This window comes from Crocodylus siamensis, chromosome 13, assembly GCF_052110815.1.
Source record: "Crocodylus siamensis isolate JL-2025a chromosome 13, ASM5211081v1, whole genome shotgun sequence".
Taxonomy (NCBI): Eukaryota; Metazoa; Chordata; order Crocodylia; family Crocodylidae; genus Crocodylus; species Crocodylus siamensis.
In genome coordinates, this window is record NC_143407.1 from 8,695,072 (window position 1) to 8,710,820 (window position 15,749).

The window sequence follows — 15,749 nt, forward strand, 5'->3', positions numbered from 1 at the left end:
TTAAGTCACCCCAAGCCCAGAGGTGGGGAGATGGACGTAGTTCAGTAAAACGGCCTGCAAAGGATCGGTAACCCTAGAATGGCAGATGCCCAGCGTAACCGATGGTACAAAGCCTGCTCTTGCTACAGAGAACTGTTGCATTGCAGGACTTGATGTTTTTATGGTGAAAAGGGCTCAGCCCAGGGGTTCATTAACACGCTGAATGACAGGTGCTTGCTCCTTCCTACAGCCTGTCCTGCATCCACCGCGTTTGTTAAATGCAGCTATGCCTAGCAGGGTTGGATTTTTTAACATGAATTCGATTGTAATTTAGCACTTTTTGATACTAGCTCATTATTTAATTAGTGAACCAGGGTTTCAGAGTACGAATAAAAAAGGAGTTCAGTTCTGGGCATTGTGCTGAAACAGCCTGTTCGGGACAGTAAATCCGAACAACCCAAGGGTGGCAGATTCTAAATCAAAGTGTTACAGTCCCAAACACCGTGCATCAATTTTGAAGGTGCTGTGTACTTGTGCTTCGTTCAGACTACCAGAGTATTTAACAGTGGTTTTGACTGTGACTATATGAACAAATAGCTTTGCAGTACTCTCTCCATCTGGACCTTGTTGCCAGGGAGAGGTGGTAACAGAGAAAGACAAGGAGTGCTGCACGGTTGCTGTGGTCTCTGACAGACGTGACGGTTTAGGATGTGGTGCCCTGCTGCTTTATTGGAACGATACGTCCTAATGATTTGTCTTTCAACTCCAGTTGCTGCTGAACATCTGGATTTAATTTAGTCTCATCCCAGCTGATGGTAAGGCTGAGAGAAGCAAACTGTAATCCCAAGGGCATAGACCTGCAAACGATTAGGAGGTGGAAGTCGAGACGTTCGTTAAGTTGATGAATTTAGGAAACCTAACATTCCTTGTTACACATACGTGGCAGTTCATGCTGATGTAACTGTAAATATTCAGTGTTTGGCCGCACAGTCAGTTTGGAGAGATTGCAAATTGAACCTCTGCCTGGGAGGAGGGTGAGCTTTCTTTCTGATGCATGAGCTTTTGAGGTTGGCTAGATGCGAAAGTGGTGATGAAGACTCCAAATTTGCTGTTGTCTTCAGTGACCCAGCAGCCCCCAGTGCAGTTTTCTAGCCAGATCTTCCTTTTCTTAGTTGGTAGACGTGACAGTAGCTTTGGCCGTTCATCTCCCTTTTGGTTTGGTACAGTTTTCAAGGTACTTGCCTGCTGGTGGCTCTCATCCTGGACCCTGCCTCTTCCAGGAGTTGTAGTGACTCCCACTGCCCTGGTACTTTGCCATTTGTACAGTATTCCGGCTCTTGCCTTCATACAGGGTTTCTCACAGCATCAATTTCTGGTGCTGAATGTGATTTTAATGCTAAGCGCTGCACCTGTTCCAGTACCTACTTGCAACAAGGTAGTTTCAAGCCTTTTGCTTCACTTTCTTCCTGTTTTCAAAGAGCAGATTGTATTGTAGAGACCTCCACTTGTATATGGTCTGGGTCCAGCCTGAGAACTCTAGCTAGATGCTAAGATTAATTGTTGTCCTTTTTTGTAGCAAGGGGGCAGAGATCACTGTGTATCAAATTAAAGCTGCACTATTCTTTTTTATTATTATTATTATTCTGTATCTACTAAGAATGCTAATGTCAGAGGTTCAGCTCTGTCGTTGGTCTTGCTTTGGGACTGTTCATCCTAGAAGAAAGGGACATTTGGGATCTGGGTGCTTTGTGGAGATGCATCCCAACTTCCTCCCCTAGAGAGAGTTGTATAGCATCTTCGTAGATGTGCTTCTAATTAAAAAAAAAAAAAAAAAAAAAATTCAGCCAGAGTCTGGCTGTGACATACAGACCAGGCGCCAAATGGTACCTCTGACCATTCCTTTTTTCTGTATCTGTGAAAATGAAGTAGGCTTAATTGCATTTTCACTCCCCCTACATCCCCAACCCATTTCACATTCCTCAGTAGGATTTTCTCTTAGCAGCTGCATCAGTTGAAGACATGTTCATTTGATAACTAGCACTCTGCAACTCCACACTCCCTTTTAGATCCCACATTGGCATATCTGGGATTACTTTGCAGCATTTCACTTTTAAAAGGAAGCAACTTTGCTGCTCTTGCAATGGTAGATCTAGCTCAGACGTCTCTTTCTTGTCCTTTGAAGAATAACCTGAGATTCCCCAACAGGGCAGAGAACAGTCAAGTTCAGTTTGCAATGTAGACATTTTTGCTAATTGTGATGTATGGCAGTGGGACTGATTTGTAATACAAATGTTATTTAATCTTTGTCTCTGTATTTTGATACTTGAATTATTTCCTTTTATTTTCTTGTACATACAATTGTTGATCTGTTCAAATTTTGTCTGAATTTTAAACATCTTGTGGTACCAAACATAACCAATCTGTGCAACAACATAGACTGACCTCACTACAACAAGGCGAGATTGTAAATATTCCTGGGCTTCCAGCAGTCGTTCTGTTGTTTTCATAATTGTACAACTTAGAACAGACTGAATAAATAAACTTAGACACACACGCGTGCCTCCGTTATTGGGATGTGAATGCTATGCAAGTCTTTTGCTTTAAACACGTGGAGCTCCGTTCTAGGAATGCGAATGTGACGCCACGAATGTCTGGTGCCTCGTACAACAGACGGTTGTTTTGGCCGGACAAGCGCAAATGTTTTATCCTCTGTCATGTTCAAAGGAGAAAGCGACTTCTCCTGGTTTCCCTGACAGCCCTCTTTGCACTTACTCCATTTGCCTTTCAGTCATCTCTGCAAAAGCTCTTACACAATGCAAAACAGCTGCAAGCAGGCAACTGTAGGTTCCCTCCTTGCTGAGCTTTCAAGCGTGGAACCTGCATTTCCCATCCAAAGCAATGCTACCTTCCTTCTCCAGAAGATGGGTGACTTGTGCAGCAGGTAGGCAAATCGTGGGGAGCTGGGCACTGGCTCTTGTATGCTGACTTTTGACCTCAGCTGCATGAGATGAAGGATACTGCCAGGTAACAGTTTTGCTCAAGATAAAGATGACATTTTTAACTTGACTTGTCTCCACTCACCTCACTCAGTGTACTGTTGAGTACCCATTTCCTTGGTGTGTGTGGCAGCTGGCTAGTTGCACTCTTGCTGTGTCTGACTGCTGATACCTGTCAGTGGACCCATGTCAGACTTTTTGATAAGGGTGGTTTCCTCCCCTTATTGGGACAAAGTAAATGTTGGTTCTCTTTTTGATATTCTGTTTCTTCACATTCCCCCTAGTTAGGCCAGACAAGTGGTAAAGCTACATCTCTTTGTTGGCGATAGAGTAACGTGTGCATATTATCCTTGAATACAGGAATGTGCGTATAACCTAGACCCTGCATGATTCTCAAGGGTGGATTAGTTGGTGCTTTGCCTAGACGGAGGGCTTTATGGACCCAAAATGAGCAGTATTTCATTTTGGAAATGTCAAACCAGTTTCTCGTGTTGAGATGCCCCCTCTCCTGAGCTATCTGTTGCCTGAAAGGCTCCAGAGACAGGACAGAGCTGCTTGCTTCTCCACTGTGATTGTTGTCAGCAAATGGTCCATACAAAACAGTGGTCACACTTGTAGACTTTGGCACTGGGACGGCACAGTATGTCTTTAGCAAAGAGGAGGTGGTGGTGATCTATCACTTGCAACATCAAAAGTTGAGAAGCTTGTCTACAGGTGGATGGAAAAAAATCCAGCCACTTCAATGCAGGTCACAATTCAGGCTCTGCTCCCAGTACATTCACAAGCTGAGTAAAATATGGCTGTGCATAAATACTAGTCTTATAGGTCAGAGTGCCATAGTAGTTCTTGCTTTGTGCAAAATCTTAAGGGACAGCGTGAAACCGAGTGAGATTTTCCAAGCAAACGTAAGTACATCTAGCTGCTTTGTCAAATCCAAATACTGTCCCTAGGGTAAAACCCTATAGAAAAATGAACAGCTGAGGAGGAGGAGGGGAACTGAGGTTGCGCAGGCTGCAGAACCCCACTCTTTGTGTTGCCATGTCAATTCACCACTCCCCAGCCGACGAGACCACCTCCAGCAACACGGAAGCAATGGCAGGTTGGGGTGGGGGGAAGAAAGAGGGCGACTGTTTTTGCAGCGTAAAGGTTTATTCAGACAGCCCTGGTGCATTGGCCATTGTTGTTTACGCAATTCTCCCCAAGAGCTATGATGGCCCAGCTGCGCTAGTGCTTGGGCTACTGCTATACCAAGCCGGGGCAGCTGCTTCGTTGGCTGCAACTGACTTCATAAGCTAACGCATGATTTGAGAGACTGCCCCAGAGTCCCTCTCCCCCTCCTGCTCCCACTGCCTTCTATGAGGTGGTTAAAAAGAATCGATCCCAGCCTCTGGCTCCACCTCTGGGAGGAGGACTTTCTTCAAAATTCCTGAATAGTAGGGTCCAAACACCTGCCTATTGTGATGAGTCACACTGCCAAACCTGCGGCCGACTTCCCTCAGTTCTTGCTGAATGGGAGCGAGGCCTTTTGGAAAGTTCTCGAGAGCATTCTGTTCATTAGGAGACAGGCAGAGGCTGAGGAACGAATGGATCCGTTGCTCTGTGGGTATCAAAATAAAGGTGTGATAGGAACAGATTTTAATACGGTGATCCAGCGAGGAAAGAATCGACCCTTCCAATGGCTGGTACATGGATTCAGTGCTGCAGAACAGGTGCATGCTCAGAATGCTTTCCTGCTTCTGGTCTTTCACATGGTTCACATAGCTTCTCGGCCTCTTGAAGGCTCAGATCGAGTGTAGTACCAGGAATGTAATGCACTTACCCCCCTTCCCACCAAATGTCAACAGAGAATATGGAATTTAAGATTATGCTTCTACCAGAGCCAGGGATTAAATTTAAACAGCCATAATGCCATGTTTTCAAATGGAAAAGAGGTTTCAGATGTGTCCCCCAGAGAACATGCAGCTGGGGTTCAGCCAGCCAGCTGCCATATAGAATTGCTTTATACAAAGTGTGTATCCAGTGGTTCTGAGAGGAGTGACTGGTCCGGGGTGACTTTAATACTGAGAACGTATTAATTCAGCGTTTGATTATCTCAGCTCCCTGCAGCGAGAGAGGCTGCTTGGTAACATGACTTTAGGCTCAAATACTGTGTGCTATCACAGCAGTTGGGTGCGTCACCCTCACTGCACAGGCTGAGTTATCTGAGAACTTCAAGGTTCGCCTCAGGCCACTGCTGCAGCTTTTTAAAGCGCTTCACCTTATCCCACCTGCTCTGGCTGTGGAGGGAATGAGCACAAATTGGGGCAGAGTCCAACCAGGCCAGGAAGACAAACTCACCTGTACCAAGCAGCGGGTGGAAAAATCCTTTGCCCTGGTTTTTCTAATAGATAAAAGCAAGAATCCCATGTGAAAACACTTAGAAGCTGTGGACCCAGGATATTTCCCCTACAGTGTGTTCAGCTGCCTGCGGTACGGCAGTGCCACAGGGAACCCACGTTCAGCAGCAAGTAACAGCTGATCTAGCAAAATCCTTTGGTCAATAGTTTGAATAGAGCAACATTATAGGGCAAGGGGTTGCCAAGTGCAAGGCTGCAAACTTCCTGGAGAGACCTCTTTGTCTTGGTTGTAAGCGGAGTCCCTGTGGCAATTTGCAGAGCCAGCGATTTTAAATGAATCGTTCTTCCATTCTGATAGTTGTGACACCGTACAGTGATACAGGCCTCGTGCATGGGGCAGAGATTACGGCCCTATGCATGAGGCCTGTATCACTGTGTGGTGACGTACTGGCTCAGGAATGTTCCATCCCCAGCGAGTTTTGCATTGCTCAGGACTCACCCATGACGCTTCGAACGGCGTTGTCCTTGTCTATAATGCTCTTTATCTGCCCTTTGAGGGAAGCAGTTTTGTCACTGCTGAGAGGAGGACAACCCAGCTGAGAGAGAGTCCGACTAGCTTCTTGGCATACTTGATGGCTGATGTCCAGTAAAGCTTCCTCAAACCTAGAATTGTGTAAAGGTTTGTGACACTCGCTGGCTGCCGGTTAGGTTTGTTACAGGGGAGGAAGCAAGTCCCACAGCATTAGTACAGCCAGGGAGGTCTCTCCACAGGCCTGTGGGCATGTGTTGTGTGGGGGACAGCTAGCCATGCTGTTTCGGTGCCTTCCATCAAGCTCTCCTTCCTCTGCTCTTTGGCAAGAGCCAGCAGTGGCAGGAAGCTACTCTGGTGCTCCCTCCCGTGAGGAAAAGATCAGCACCACTGATTCTTCATCAGCCAGTGAATCGCCAAGACTAGGGTAACGGTTCCCAGCTGGAAGGGGTGGCCAGCTCCTCCCCAAGGCAGATGATCTGCCTAGTGATTGGCGCTCTGCTAGTCCTGGAGCTAAGTCCAGCAGTTTCTCTCATAACCAGCTGTCAATGGCATACTCGCCCATCTCCTGGCAAACAAGACATTTCAAATAACCCACCTGGTATGAGGGAGCCCTTCCAGGAGGACCTCTGTGACCCGTTTCAGCCTCTCTACAAACCCAGGTGAGCTGCACAAGGCGCTTCCACACACGCCAGTGGTCACTAGCAGGACCGCAGCTATGATGGTAAGACGATTCACCTGTGATCGTACTTCCTGCAGCCGAGCTTGATCCATCAACAGTGTCTGTGGGGAAGGGGGAAGGAGCTCAAATCCCCCTTCCAGGCACGGAGACTGGAACTATGCTCACTGAGCAGGTAAGTTCTCAAGCAGAGGGCAAGGTCCATGGCCACCCTTGCTATCTTCTAAAGCTACAAGGGAGGGATCCAGGAAGGGGAAGGTTCTGAATTACGGACCAAGCTCAAACTCCAGCAGCAGGGAGGTCCTTTTGTGCTGGGAGCACCCTAGCTGATGCAAGAGGGGAAGTCTGTCTCGAATGCCATGCCTCCCCTGCCAGAGGGATTGTGCATCCAGCAAATGCTATTTTCATCCCCGTCAGTCCTATTGCTGACTCTGAGACAGGGGGGCAGCCTAGGAACCTGTCTGTTCTGGGGGGGGTTTTGCTTGTATTTATAGTCAGTTCTGTCCCCCACATAAAGGCATCGGAGCCCCTCCCTGTCTGACCAGAAGGCGACTCCTACCTCGGGATATTTTTCTTGTCCAGGCTCCCAATGGAGCAAACTCATGTAGCCTTGGTTTAGCACAGATGTGGGACTTGGAAGGTCTGAACTCCTGTGGACTGCCCCCTGTAGGGATGGGGCAGGTGGGATGTTGGACTCAGGCTGGGATGGGGGCAGCGAAGGAGATGCAGAGGTGTCTGCTGCTGCTTTGCGTAGCCACTCTGTTGTGTGATCCAGGCTGCCTGCAATGGGATTAGAGAGACGCATGCAAGAGACTGGACAGGGCAGGTGAACGATGGAGCTCTTAACAGCAGTACAGCTCAAAGTACAGCAGAGAGGAGCAATTAAACCTCTGCTTTCATGTTCCAGAAACACTTTGCTAGAGGTGAATATGGCCTGATAACATTCTGCCACTTCTTTGTGAAGTGCTCTGTACACATTCCCTGGTTCTCACGAGCCCCTCTGAGATGGGGATTCTCTCCATTTTGTGAAGGGAAAAGTTGCAGCAGATTAAACAGTCTGCTCATTGCGAGCCAAGTCTCAGCTTGGGTGAGCTCATGCTCTAACCCTAGAAATCCTTGAGTGAGGATTGAGTTAGCCTATGGTTGTGTGAGGCCTCTGCAGACAGACAGCCAAGCACCTCCCTCTCCTGCTGTAGTTTGGGAATTTTAATTCTTGCCCAGGCTCCTGCTGTGCCACACGATTGCTAATCCTTGGAAAAGTACATGTGAGGGTGAAGCAGCAAACCCCAGCACTTCTCTCCCTTTCCCAGACTTACTAGGCAGCTTGTCTAGGAGCTCCTGAAATTTCTTCTGCTCGTACTCGATGGAACGGTCCTGCAGGTGGGGACGGAGACTCTGGATAGTGAAGTTCACCATATCCATTTTCATCAAGTCAAGCACCCTGAAAATCTCTCTGGGATTCAGTAGAAGAGAGAAAAAGGCTAGTTATGAATAATGGGAGGCCCTATCTCCCCAGACTTCTATTGGGATGAGTTGTAGAGCAGGACACAGACCGCCCAGAAAGCTTCTAGAAACTGGTGAGGACCCTTCTGATGCACTGAATGAAGAAAGCAACTAGTGGGAGGCTCTTCTAGATTTCTTTCTAACAGGGAGGAACTGGCTGAGAAAGTGACAGTGGAAAGCACTTGGGTGACAATGACTGTAAAGTGATAGTTACGGTCCTTAAGAAGAGGAGGAGGGAGAACAGCAGGAGAAAGACTGTGGACTTCAGACTTCAGTACACTTGAAAACTTGTGGATAGGACTGCCTTGGAAGCAAGCCTAAAGAGAAAAAGGAGTTCAAGGGAATGCTCAGTATACACAAGTGCAAACAAAAGGTAGGAAGAGTAGTGAGAGACCAACTTAGTTAAGTCCTCAATGAATGAAAAGTAGGAACTAATTCAAGTAGACAAGTAGAAAGCTACTGTAGAAGCCCACTGAGGCAGGACAAAAAGCCAAGGCAGAAAATGAGATGAGCAAGGGGCACCAAAGATAAGACAACATGCATTGGGGCAGAGGGATGGACTCAACCTCCCTACAGAGCTTCCAGTTCTATTTTCTATGATCCTGTAAGTGCCTTATGAGGAGTCGGTGAGCCAGCTCCAGCTAGGGGCAAATGACACCAATGCCAAGATGAGCAGACAGTTCCATGCTTCAGTTCTGGGCATCACCACTGAAGGGGGACCCAATATCAAAATCCCACAAATGACCCACCAGCTTTTCTTTTTTTTTTTTTTTTTTTTTGTCAGGATCAAGGATATTTTTAAGATGTACTTCTGTGTAGGCAAGGGACAAAGTGCCGAACTGAGAGCCTTAGACTGCATTATCCTCAGAACTGGTACAGCATGGATAGGGGCAGGGCAAGCTACTCACCAGTGCATCCACATTGACCTACCAGGGACAACCAGAGGGGAGAAGTAATTGGGACCCCTCTCAGCCTCTACATTTGAGTGAAACAGGGAAACTATGCACCAGCGGGGGATGCTTGTAAGTGAAGGAAATGGGAGCCAGGGCTAGAATAGAAACCTCATTTCCTCAACAGAAAAAAACCATTGGGCCCAGCTGATCTCTCTGACTTGATATGCAGAGACACATGTGCACATACTGCTCCTTACAAACTTCTTAACCATTTTTCCTGTAGGATGGAAGAAAGTGAGATCATTTCTCCTTTTACTGACTTGGGATGTGCTCAGACGATACAGTGATAGGGCTGTATTAGAATCTCCGCAGAAGGCAATTCAAGTGCTGTGATTCATTCCATCCTCTCCCTCTCTGGTACAGCTATATCAGTGATTCTGCTACCTGCAATGGCAGTTTTGTGCTGGGGACGGACATTGTCCAGGAACTGGACAGAACCTTATTTATTTCACAAAGAGCTTCCTTTGCTGCTAAGCAGCAGCTAGGTGTTAGAAGCTTGCACCAATTTCTCATTGACAGGCAAAAATTCAATATCCCTGGGGAGGACGAGCTGAGGTCCAAAGTGCTTTAAGGTCCTACTGAGATGCTTGTCCTGTGCAGGACGCCCTGGATGTCCCAGACACTGTTCTACTGGTATGGGATACACTGGTTTATGGCAAGCCCACCTGAGCAGCTGAACTGGGTCTGTCAGGCTTCGCAGTCTCTGCACTTCCTCGTCTCTGATGGGTGCACACAGCATTGCCATTGTGCTGAGGATGTACATGGTGAGATTGGGAATGTCTAGTGCCCCATGTTCAGCCTCCTGCCTGATCAGCTCCATGTCCAGGGCAGCTTCAATCTGGCTCCGCAGGCGGGTCTGCCGTGGCAGCAGCAGTGACAGTAGGGTCTGCCCAAAGGGAAGAGATGAAGATGGAGATTTCCACTGCAACCGAGCAACGCCCCTACCTTCCCAGAGTTACTCAGCAGGAATCCAAGCTGGCTTCGTGGGTCTGGAGGCCCAGGAATGTCTGTCCCTAGCTGCTCCCTTTAGGGATGCTCAAAGTGCTGAATGACTAATCATTGTTCCCCGACTGAACGGTTTTTGTTCTGTATTACAGTTATACCTGTAATGCTCTTTAAAGGGTTTTTTGGAGATGTGTATCCTGTCAGGACTGGGAGAGTATGGGCTGAGTAAGGTAAGTAATGTTTGATGCTACGAGGAAGGTCTGGCTGTTTTGATAGTTTTAAATACTGATTTCTTGTTTAGTATGTCGTGTGCTTGGACACTAAAGATGGATGCTTGTGTATAATGAAATGGGCATCTTGTTATACAACTTTGGTGTTTTATATTTAGCAGAGATTATGCATGGAAGGGCATAATCAATATTACTGTAAGGGGGATTTTTGTCAAGGTACTTTCTCAGTTTGGTGGCATGTTTTTACTATGTGGCTAGCTTTTTGCATTGGTGACATTATGTTTGTTGTTTGGTATGCATCTCTCCCAGGATTCATTCTGTATGAAGTCTTGTAAAAACAAGGTTTTTATAATCTAATTCATTTTTAATTAAGGAAGCATGTATTTCAGCACATTTGGGCTTAGAGGTAGAAGACCCATCTCAATTAATTGGAATGTAGGCTGAAGTCACTGGAACTGTGCCGCTGAATTCAACAAACGGAGGTTTAGTTTTACATGAAGCAAATGAAGGGGTCAGTGTTGTGTTAAAAAGAAAGGGCAATATCCTCTTAGCAAAGCCATCAACAAATGCAACTGGGGAAAAGGAAAATGTAGACGCTGTTCTACCATCTGTGGGTTAGCCCTCTGGACTGCCCGACTGGGTGTTCCCCAATTATGAGTGAATCAGGGAGGTTTGGGCTACACAGAACCGGTCTTCAGTAAAAGACTAGATTAGCTGTTTGTCCTGTCTCAGGAGCCACTCACCTCTTTGACTTCCTGCAGCAGCCGGATAGCGTGTGTGTAGTCTGGTGGGCTAGTGGAGAGCTGTTCTTTCAGGCTGTCCCAGAAGGCTTTGTGCAATGTCTCCTTCACTCTGCTTTCCAGGCTGCCGAAAGGGGGTGGAAGGTCGGTACAAATACCTGACTAACATCAGCCATTTATCTCTTGCTGATGTTATCTGTTGCTGTGGAGGGGGCCATGATGCCTCCTTTCCTATGATCTTCCCTCCTATGATTCCCTCCCTTTCCTATGATTGTACAGTCACCATCCAGAACATGGAATACAGAATAAACCCCTGAATCTTTTCTCCTGCCTGGAAGCAACATACCTTAGCACTCTTCCACAGTGGGGCTCCTTCCTAGCAACCTTTCACCAACACTGATGCACTTAATCTTCCTTTGCCATGTAGCAAAAATCTAGACAGCCCCACCCAGCTCCAGATGTTTGGCCAATCTGCAAGAGTTGCAGGTAACTCCTTTCAGTGCCCCAAACCACTACTCTCATCCTTACAGAAGAATTGAGAGGATACCTTTCTACAAGGCATCTGCTTTGCAATGAGAAGGATATTCTGGTGGTGGCTTGTCCCAGGCAGAATGCAGGAAGTCTATAACTAAAGTGCAGAGAGATGAGCACGCTTTGTAAAGGAGTCAACAACTCTTCTCCTTTCTTCAATATTTAAGAAAAGGTCACTGTCCATACGTGACCTCACTGTCCTACAGTGAAATTGGGGCTAAATGTGTAGCAGGGCCAAAGCCACGGGGGTGGCTGTGACACCGGTGGCCTCTGCCTGGCTCAGGCTCTAATGTAGCCTTCCCTTGTTCGCTTCCTCGCCACGCCTTGTTCTTACTGAAGGTTGTGTAAGGAAGGTTGTGCCTATGGGCTGTGAGCGAGCCTGGGCCTGTGTCCCTTACCACTGGGCCCCCTCAATCACAATCCTGTGCCCCTAGGCTAGTAGGCCCGCTTGGCCTTGTCCATACCTCTGCCAGGCACCTGTAGCCTTAAGGGCTCATTGTGTGGCTTTGCTTAGCTACACCACACCCCAAGCCTTGCAAGTGTTCTCTCCTATTGATGTTGTCTATTTCTAACAAGCCCCCCTGGTCCTTTACACAGTCTTATTCTGAATTCTTGGACCCTGGTCCTGCAAACAGCCCCTGCTGGGCTTGTGGGCTCTCTGGCCCAGCTCAGCCCTTCCTTGGACACACAGATCCTCTGTGGGTTTAAAATAAAGGCCACTTGCTTGTAAAACCCTGCCTTCCTCTGCCCAGATAGCCTTCCTCTTTTCTCAGACCTGCAAGGTTTTTTACATGAACTCCAGTCCCTTCAGGAGGCCTGCTGCCAGGAGCTCACCTTGGTGGCCAGGGAGAGACTACCTGACCAGCTCAGGCTCTGGGCTTCTGTAGCTCCAGCACGAGCCCTCTTCCTGTTAGGTGAGCCTCTCATTAGCCCCCGTAGGCTGCTTGTGCCCTTGAAGAAGCAGGCACACCCCAGTGCTCTGCTACAAAATGCCAAGTTTAGTTTTTATGTTTATGAATATAAAGCTGTGGAAAAAGCTTTTCAGGCTTTCTTGATGCATAAAGCCATGAGACACCAAAAAATACCAATTCCACAGGCTATTAACAGCTTTCTGTCACAACCACAAAACTTTCCATGCTTGAGTCCCGAGCTAGAAGGAAAACCAAGCATAACGTACCTGTTTGGCGCAAAGTTCACTTGTTGTACCTTGAAGTCATGATTCAGCACAATCTCATGTGCAATGGTCATTCTGGACACCTCTTGAGCAGTCTCTAATAGTTCTGCCATGGAGAGAGCTTGTGGAGGACTGGCTACAGAATAGGATAAGAGAAATTAATGAGACTTAAGTCATTTGGAGAGAACGTAACTAATTATGATCTTAAATCCAACATTTAACAAAAACGGAGTCTAAAAATAAGTGTAATATGAATGGAAATTTAACATGAATGTGTTTGAGCAGAGGGGTTGAAAAATCCCTTGAGAATATTACAGACAAAGCTTTTGGCTGATGACTGAACTGTGAAATGGACAAAAAAGGGAAAGTGACAGTTTTTATTTAAACAATTAAAATGTATTTTTCTAAATGGTTAAAAATTAAACATCTGAACTTTTTTTCACGGAAATCATAAGATAAACTTTCACTGACTTCAATGAGAGGCAAATGTTGGCACACTTAAAATTTCAGTAATGGGTGGTTGTCGATAACAGCAATATGGCAAACATTGTTTAAAATAGTTCCTGCGGACCGTGTAAGCCACTGGTTTGAGTGAGCTGAATAAAAAGTCATATAAAAGAGCTGATGTCAGTTAACTTGTCTTGCTCAGAAGCAAGCGTTTCAGATTTGTTTTTCAAGAGGTTCCCTTCACTGGGGAATTTGCTCACTAAGTAGCTGAAAGTGCAAAGGGTCAGGTCTGCCTGTATTGGTTGATGCATACCTAGAAAACCAAGATGTATCAGCTACCTTTGCCTCCCCTCCCCCAGCCCCTTACACACACAAAATAAGATCCAGGTCATCTGAGAATTCAAGCTGTGAAATAACCTAGAGTCACATCTTTGGTACAAGCTCTTTCCCTCAGACCAAGGGGATACATTTTGACTTGTGCCACGGTGAAGAAAGAGCGACACCTTGTGACTACTGAAAAAGCAGATGATTTGGATTCTAACCTTCCAATTAAGCCCACCCAGTGCTTGCTCACCAACCCCAAGGGCTTGGATCTCTGGTGTTTTTCCAGAATGCCACAGCAGCTCTTTCCCCTTGGGGTGCGAAGTCCAGCTTGGATTCCCAAGCACCAGATGGAAGACGTGAGCACAGCACGGAGCGGACTTTACACTTTCTGTTCTCTAGCCACACTGCCTACCCTTGATGCCCAGGCCCATGTCCTGTGTGACTCCCAGTTTAGTGGATCCTAGATTCTGTCACGCCCTGGCCAACAATGGGCCAGGAACGGTTCGGGCAGGGGTGCTGAATGTCTGGGCTGCAGGTCGGATCTGGCCTATACAACTGTATGATCTGGGCCGTGGGTCTCGGACTGACTCGTGTGGCATGCAAAGCCAGTCTGGTGCACAGGATGGACCCCGCACCAGGGGTGACATTACACACAGTCTGAGGTTGGTCCAGGGTGTGATGCAGGTGGTGCCTGTACCAGCTTGGTCCTGTGCGCTGGCTCTGGGGCTGCTCCAGATTGGGCCATGCCAGGGCCAGCATGCGAGGCCAGCCTGGCAGAGCCCTATGCAGCGTGCGCCATCAGCCTCGTGTTGCGTGTAGCCGGTCCAACCTCACGTGCAGCCCCTGGCAGCCCTGCTCCAGGACTCACTCTGCACGTAGTGCATGGGGTGCCCGGCCAGCGTGGCCTTGTACATGCACACAGCCTGGGGTTCAATCCAGGCCAGCCCTGCAGGCAGCACGCAGCCAGTCCACCCTGTGCTGAGTGAGCCCTGGAGCAGGGCTTATGCATGCTGCACCGTGCGCAGAGCTGGGCCCTTCCCCTCAGCAGTGCCTTGTTCCGCTGCTGCTTGCAATGGGCTGGGTGATGCAGGCCTCGAAGGCCCTGACGCTGCTGGCATGCGTAGAGCGGGACCTACAGGGTGGGCAGAGGCTGGGCACATCTCCGTGCTGGGTCTCCTCCGGCTGCCGGGCCTTCCCAGGGCTGCAGGGCACCTCGGGGTCCTCACCGTTGCCGAGGGGCGTCTTCTCCCCAGGGGTCGCCATCCTGTCCTGGAGACGGGGAGGAGAGGGCTTGGCCAAGGCTGGCGGGCAGCACAACCGCGCCCCAGGTCTGGACTGGGAGGGGGCCAGGCAGGGAGCCTCGGGGGGTGCCTGGGCAAGAAGAGTCCAAGTAGCTGTGGGGGGGCACATAGGTCCCAGGATGATACCAAAGTAAGGGGGGGGTCCCAGGAAGAGACCAAAGCAGGCAGGCAGGATGCTGCCAAGTGTGGGGGAGGTTCCCAGGACCATACCGAAGCAAGTGGGGGGTCCCCCAAAAGAGACCAAGGTCCCAGTGGGGTCCCAGGACGATACAAAAGTTAGCGAGGTGCGGACGGCCACCAGGAAAAGACCAAAGCAAGCGCGAGGGGGAGGCACACAGGAAGATACCAAGCTGATAGGGAGGGGGTCCCCAGGAAAAGATTGAGGTAAGGGGCGTCCCCAAGAAGAGACCAAAACAGGCGGGGGGGAGGACGATACCAAGGTAAGTGGGGGTGGGTCCTAGGAAGAGACCGAAGGGGGGGAAGAGCTCAAAGCAGGCGGGGCTGGGGGGCAGGACGAGACCAACGAAAGTGTGGGGGGGGGTCCCCGGTAGGCAGGGCGGGCGGGCGACGATACCGGGCCTGCTCCCTCGGCGGCGCGTTGTGCCCGGAGCCCAGCAGCCGGGGCTCTCGCCGGTGTCTCCGCCCGCGGGCGCCGTTGGTCCGGCGGCTCCTCGGCCCGCGCCGGCTTCGAACTGGGCTGAACCAAGTATGCCCGCGGGGGGGGGGGACAGTGCTCCGCTGCTCAGGCCTTCAGCGGCTTCGTGCGGCCCCGGCAAGGCCAAACCACCTCCCATCGCACAGACCCTCCCGCTTCGCAGCGCTATGGAGCTTGTGAGCTGCCGTGGCCGCCTCGGAGCCCCCTTTCCCGAGGCTACCTAACGCGCCCCACCCCCCACGTCTTTGGCAAATGGTCTGTTCCACAGCTGGGCCGATAACATGTTGCTGCCCGGACCGAACCAATCGAATCGCAAGGGAGGTGTCTGGCAGATACCACACCGCACAGTCTTGCCTTCATTTCAAAGCTCCCTGGAGAGAACAAATACCAGCCTCAGAAAGAGCTCGTTCATTAATCTGGCGTCATA

The 15,749-nt window shown here is 49.1% G+C and overlaps 2 protein-coding genes across 10 annotated transcripts in view; one reads left to right on the forward strand and one right to left on the reverse strand.

Annotated features, from left to right (window-relative positions):
• Positions 1–2,532, forward strand: part of ANKS1A (ankyrin repeat and sterile alpha motif domain containing 1A) — a 155,025-nt gene extending 152,493 nt beyond the window's left edge. For both annotated transcript variants that reach the window (XR_016438972.1, XR_016438973.1), the window contains one exon: positions 6–2,532. The gene's annotated coding sequence lies outside the window, so the exon portion shown is untranslated. The remainder of the gene's footprint in view (positions 1–5) is intronic.
• A 135-nt stretch (positions 2,533–2,667) lies between these two features.
• On the reverse strand, positions 2,668–15,361 carry TCP11 (t-complex 11). Of its 8 annotated transcripts, none has more exons than XM_090026124.1 (10): positions 15,242–15,361; positions 14,503–14,635; positions 12,599–12,731; positions 10,894–11,014; positions 9,641–9,861; positions 7,836–7,972; positions 7,079–7,299; positions 6,439–6,623; positions 5,811–5,974; positions 2,668–4,572 (listed from the first exon to the last, which is right to left on the reverse strand). In XM_090026124.1, the coding sequence occupies exons 2-10, from the start codon at positions 14,627–14,629 to the stop codon at positions 4,340–4,342; spliced, it is 1,542 nt and encodes a 513-aa protein (XP_089882250.1). In that variant the 5' UTR covers positions 14,630–14,635; positions 15,242–15,361; the 3' UTR covers positions 2,668–4,339. The 8 variants fall into 8 exon arrangements, with proteins under 8 accessions (XP_089882250.1, XP_089882242.1, XP_089882241.1 ...); XM_090026117.1 differs by lacking the exon at positions 15,242–15,361 and adding an exon at positions 5,313–5,355 and having other exon boundaries at positions 4,378–4,572; positions 14,503–15,093; XM_090026116.1 differs by lacking the exon at positions 15,242–15,361 and having other exon boundaries at positions 14,593–15,090.
• Positions 15,362–15,749: the final 388 nt, after the last annotated feature.